The following is a 6,292-nucleotide window of genomic DNA, read 5'->3' as shown; positions in this document are numbered from 1 at the left end:
GATCAGTGTTGAGTTCCTACTATCCTGCTAGATGTGTTTCATTCCAACCTCATTATCTCACTATTAACATGTTGTCCATTAAAGGGCTATTCCAGCATAGATATGCCTCTTATTGGGATTGACAGATAAATTTTGTAATATTTGATTGAGCCTTCCTTAAGATAAAATTTTGCATATTCTCCATGTCATCATCATGGAGAGATAAATCGAAGCAGGCAATCAGCGTAGTTTTGGCATTTAATTTTCAGTTCAAGCCAGTGAGATGCGTCATTTGCCAATTAAGAAGACAAGAATGACAATTGTTACAACACTATAACCTCATGTCTTGTAGTCCTAGTTTAATATTGAGGTGTCTATTTTAATGTACTCCTCAACTATTTGAACATTAACAAACAGCACAGATAAAAGGAAGAATAAGGATGGGGAAAACAACATGAATGAACTTCCAATGTTTTTGCTTAACAATGCCATCCAAAGTAGCTTGGGCTCTCTGATTTGACTCCAAGGTAGTTAAATCAGCACAGATCGGCACCGGTTACCTAGGGCAATAAAGAGATGGTTTCAAACTCATAATAAGATTAGGAATAGAGATCAAGTTACAGATGAAATAAATAAATACACGTAATGTTGAGGAGAATAAAATCCCTCCTTCAGAGAAATAGAGCTGCTTGCAATTCTTAGGTTCAACTTACAGAACCGCTATAGTGACTTTTGTATTGTCCCCCCACAAGGAGAAAAGAAGAAGAAGAAGAAAGGTTAGTGAGGTTTGAGCTGCAGATGACCATAGAACCATTTCATTATGGTTTAGGGTTTTAGCCATATGTTTGATAAAATAGAGGTTCCAAAAAACTATCATAACGGCCATTATGTCATTACACAGGCTTAAAAAACGCAAAAATAATGGTCCACCATAGAAAAAGGAAAAACTAACTAATGGCTGGTGGCAACAACCAGGGACAATGATCAGTGCTTAAGGAATTAACATGCAAATCCTGGTCCATCCATATGCACTGGACTGCTGATTAGCATTTTAGATTCTAGCATCAATACTCTATTTCTTTCCTCATCATCAGACTCAAAAATGAGAACCGCAAAAAAAAAAAAATCCTTTCCTGGTTGCATGCGCTCAAAGGATTGCAAATGATCAATCAAAACTATGTGCAGCAATTAGCTGAATAACAACAATATTTGATGAAGAAATCACTTTTACTTTAAGAATCAGTTTATAATGGAAGTGAACCTCTCAAGTTTCCAGACTTTGCAATCTATGTTTGGTTATGATGAATCTGTTATAATGTATCACTAGCTCGAAGCCCTCATGAAATATAATTTTTTAAATAATATTTAATTAATTTATTTATTTTATATATTTTAAAAATAATTAAATTAATTAAAAAACTGTAATTTTTTTTATATCACGTGGCCACGTAGACCATCCGACCCTCAGCAATCCCCTCCCTTCCCTTTGGAGAAATTATTGCTGCACCGGGTGCAAGCGAACCAAGCAAATCCTGGAGCATATGTGCACAATCGGATGAAATACAAAGGGTCGCGTGGCACGTTATTCACAGATTTGTGCGGTCCAATTGCACCTGGTGCATGGAGGCCTTCCCTCCTCTGTCTCAACCCCAATTCTAAAACAAAAGGATGAAAACCACCTTCCCCCTCCGTTTTCCCTCTCCCTATCTCTCTCTTAAAATCTCATATTCTCTTCCAAAACAAAGAAAGTCCCAAGGAATTGGTCCAGAACCCTCCGTTTTAACACACACACACACACACACACATATATATATATATTAGATTCTGATCATCTTCATTGGGCAAATGGCATAGAGTCACCGACATTAATTATGCTACACGAACAAAAACAAGCATCAAAGCTTCCATTTTGATGGAAACATTTGTCTCCCAAGCTTTACCGCTTCTTCCAAAGCATTCACGGAGCAAAATCACCAACACAACCTTGTTTGAGTCAATACAGAATTCTGCAATTTAGTTGCTCCTTCCAGGCAACAAGCTGGAGAGGGAAGGAACACCTTGCGCCCCCATCTCCTCCTGGGCTCTTCTTATTTCTTCTGGATCTGTAAACAACCCAAGAAAATTCACATACCAGTGAATAACAGAAATGAAATCAGATCATGCGTTAAAAGCCAATGCATCATTCGTTGGGATTAGGAAATTGTAATGCAGCATATTGTACTAGTAGCATATTTACCCATATTTTCCATCAATTTCGGCATGAGGAACACAACTATCACCATAAAACCCACCATTAAACCCATAGGACTCTTCAATAGAGACATTAGGGAAAATGGTTCCCTCATCTGCAAAATGATGATAAAAGCAGCAAGACGTTAAAAGAAATTAATAAGAGATGAGAGTAGCATAGCATAGATTTGAAACGGACTTTTCCTACCTCATAATACTGCTCTTCTCTTAAAGGCTCCAAAACTAGCTCCTGCAGAACCCTCCTATTCTCTGTCAGTGCTGCCTGGATCTTACCAGGATTTCTGGCACTAATATCAATGCGAACCTGAGCGTAAAACAAAAATGGGAAATCTGCCCTTGGTTTTTAACAATTCAGATGCAGCAACAAAAAGAGAAGAACATTACCGGTGAAAAGAAATAGCCCATTGCGGATATTTCAATGAGATGAGTCCCAGCTGGCACATTGTGGCTTAAGTATATGGGTCAAAGAATTACAAAGCCTTGGCAAGACAAGAGAGACCGTTCCGAACAAATGATAGATGCCTTCTTATAAATCTTTTTCCAGATCAAGCCTAAAATTTTCATTAAACATGGCAATCGAAAGCATATTGCAAATGATATTGTTCTGCGACATTTGATTTTGCATTGGAATAGCACAAGCAACTCCATATTTCTTTACATGTTCGGTACCTTTTAACATTTGAACATGCTAACTTTCCATGAAAATTAATATAAGAAACCATTAACTATCAGCATTTTGCAAGTGTGTAAGTTTCTGGTTTAGAATTATATTCTGATATTTAAATGCTGGCTTTCGTGCAACCAAAATTTCTCAAAAGTGGCCATAGTACATGACTAGCTGGGGCTATCACATACACTGTATGCAGTATGTGAGTGCATATGCGCATGGCATTCTAGATATATCAAAAACTAAATAAGGTTCATACAAGTAGAAAAAGTAAGAGGATAATCAAAAGTAATTAAGTGAACATACAGAAAATTAAAAAAAGAAAACATTTCACACTTGTTTTAGAACCTATTTCAAAATAGCATAACATGTTAACTTGTAAAAAAGGAATATATATATATATATGTGTGTGTGTGTGTGTGTGTGTGTGTGTGTGTATAATTTGAAGCAAGCTAATGCAATGAACACCATATACCAATACTCAAGTGAACAGTTTGTACTTTGTACTTATGCAACCACCTGTGATGACATAGCATTTTAGTATACATTTTTGTAAACTATACATATTTGGATTAATGACCTAATGAACACAATGATTTGATCTAAGACAAGTTCCTCTAGTTTCACTAAACATTTTAGTCTTGACATCTATTTCTTTTATACCCAAGTTCATTTTTTTTTTAATTGTCGCAATTGCCTTTTACCACAAATTTCCTTCATATCATTTCTGATTAGGACATGGTCATGAATCAAACCTATTACTTCACACTAACTTCCATTTATCACTTATGTGCCAAGAAAATACAAGCAAGCCATGCATATTTTATTAGAAAAGCTTTCAACTTCATGCAATATGAAGAAAAAGTACTAAATGAAATAAAGACTTGCATATGAAGATCAAAATTATAGAAATGAAGCAAAGACTTTACGGAGCTTATTTTATGAAATTAAAAGCATTAAAAGATAGCAAAAATAGGATACAATGAAAAATAGCCATCTTCTCTAAGAAAAGTGACCCTCTGACCACCATTAAGTATCACTTTTGCATTCGAATTTTTCATAGGAGGAACAAAACCTATGGTTGTCTTACCTGAACCTGTCAAAAAAGGCTATGAATAAAATCCATGGGAATAACTTCCAGCACAAAAAATTTTAATACAAAATTAATATTCATACTAGAACGAAAATGCAGATCAATTAACATGAGCCAATATGTTTTTGGAGTCCATAAACAAATATATTGGCCATACTGCATGACAAGAGACAAGACAAATATCTATTAAATGTTTATATGATATATTGTCTAAGCTAACTCAATCTTTATTGGTGGTTGTTCAGTATAGGGTTGTTTCATGGTTAACATCAACAGCCAATTCAGTAATAAAACAACACATAACATGGTTGATTGTTGAAGGACATAGGAAAAAAATTATCTGGTTTTAGCAAGGTACTGGAATAAGTTTTGACATGCAGAAGGCTGCATTATCTGACTATGGTTACTAATTAGGTCATGATCAAACATATTATGAATCATAGTAAACTATAACATGATCTTTTGATATGTGCATCGAATGCCAACTAAGAACCTTATTCATACTATGCATAGCTTTGTTCAACAGCAAAAAATGAACCAGTTATGGCTTATTACAAGTTATTGCAAGCAAACTGGTGCTCCGTATAGAGTATGTTTCAGATACTTATCTTGACTTTACCGTCCTGGCTTTGCATGCATTATTCCCCTGAAAAAGTCCTAGATTGGGAACCAAATCGCACCTTCTCAAAGGCTGGTTAATAAAAAGGTGTTTTACATGATGATTTCATCTCATTTATGATCTTGAGGGTAAAAATAAATTTCTCTATAGATTGATTCAGTATTTCACACTCAGATTTTCCAATTTCTGTGAATTTAGAAATTTATAGTGTCATTGTCATCATTTAGACAACTCCAAATTAAGGACACTTCAATGAAGAACTAAGCATATTGCTATAACCACCTAAGGGAATAGCAACTCCAAATCAATTAACCAATCTAAGCCTGCATCAGTATGCCTTGCCTTAGTGTTCTTATGGTTTTCTCCTTAACCAAAAATGGAGCTGCTAGAATAGTAGTAAGTTTCCTTAATTTATACTTCATGTTGGACCATCGTGTACTTTGATCACCTAATGCCTTTTGGCCGAAGCCTCTTCTCGCACTACTCCAAAAGATCCCCTGTGTCACTCACAGTCACAGCAAGTACCTGTAATCATCTCACTCTAAACTGCAACTGCTAAACTACCTCCCATATACTAGCACATATCCTTACCTTGCATCCACTTTATCATCCTAACTTATGCAAAACCCATCTTTTCTGTCTTGGCCCTCTTTATACCCACATACTCTCCAACACAGTTGTCTGAAAAGGATCTCCATTAGACCTCATAGGCATATGTGGCAAACAAATGATAGTTCCAAATCATCTCTAAAATCCATCATATATTTTTAATTTCATATGAAATCAATTTAGTTAAGTCTTTCATTTTTGTAATAGAGTTTTTCTTGCCTATCAATTTGATAACAATGCTGTCATTTGTTGCTTCATATATATGTCCACAAAACAGAGACGAAACAGGCATCCAAGCAATTTGAAGAAAGAGATGCCTTCAGCATGTTGGAACAAGCAAGCAGATAATTCAGGGATAAACTGAAGGGTTTACTAAGCCCAAGAAAGAAAAGGATGTGATGCAAGAATCATCAAATTGATGTGCAACGTCTAAAAGCACAAGATCATTGGCACGAAACTCAGTTACACAATCAAGCTGGTATGCAATGAGATAATCTATCCTCAGAAACTTTCAGACTACCATACACATAACCTGGAATATTCCAGGCAATAAATTGCATCCCTACCACAATCGGGTAGCAGTTGTGACAAGATATACAAACAATCAATTTCGGTTTCTAAGGCCAGAACAAAAAACTACGAATACATTGAGCTGAAGAGAAAATACATTTATGAACCTCACAACGAATGGCCATCAAGGAACATAATTCTTGAACTTAAACAGTGGCTAATCTGCTGACCACAAACTCCCTTTTTTATTAAAGGAAGAAATCTCCCCATTACTGCTTCCTAGTTTACTAAATTAAAAAGAAAAAAAAAATAATGAGACCAAGAAGAAGACCATGACCCATCAAAACTTACGTGTGGCGTTCTGATACAGCTGATAACACACAACGCAGCTTACAAACTAGCTTTCCACGTACAGATCTACGATGAGAATGCGTCCATAAAGAATCAAGTCCATCAACAAGGAATTAGTGAATGGCGTCCTAACCCTAGTCTCCTACATAAACTCCAGCCAAGATTCAAACTTTTTACCCCAACTTGATGGTTAATAATCGACAATATACCAAGA

The 6,292-nt window shown here is 35.7% G+C and overlaps 1 protein-coding gene across 1 annotated transcript in view; it reads right to left on the bottom strand.

The window, feature by feature from the left end:
* Positions 1–1,790: 1,790 nt before the first annotated feature.
* LOC105039059 (ER membrane protein complex subunit 7 homolog) overlaps positions 1,791–6,292 on the bottom strand; it is a 5,083-nt gene continuing 581 nt past the window's right edge. The window contains exons 3-7 of the mRNA XM_010915038.4: positions 3,878–3,992; positions 2,614–2,677; positions 2,417–2,533; positions 2,216–2,324; positions 1,791–2,081 (exon numbers count right to left, since the gene is read on the bottom strand). Of these exons, the coding sequence (XP_010913340.1) occupies positions 1,993–2,081; positions 2,216–2,324; positions 2,417–2,533; positions 2,614–2,677; positions 3,878–3,992 (494 nt within the window). The 3' untranslated portion in view covers positions 1,791–1,992. The remainder of the gene's footprint in view (positions 2,082–2,215; positions 2,325–2,416; positions 2,534–2,613; positions 2,678–3,877; positions 3,993–6,292) is intronic.

The sequence above is a fragment of the Elaeis guineensis genome, chromosome 1 (assembly GCF_000442705.2).
Source record: "Elaeis guineensis isolate ETL-2024a chromosome 1, EG11, whole genome shotgun sequence".
Taxonomy (NCBI): domain Eukaryota; kingdom Viridiplantae; phylum Streptophyta; class Magnoliopsida; order Arecales; family Arecaceae; genus Elaeis; species Elaeis guineensis.
This window is presented reverse-complemented; position numbering and strand designations above follow the sequence as displayed.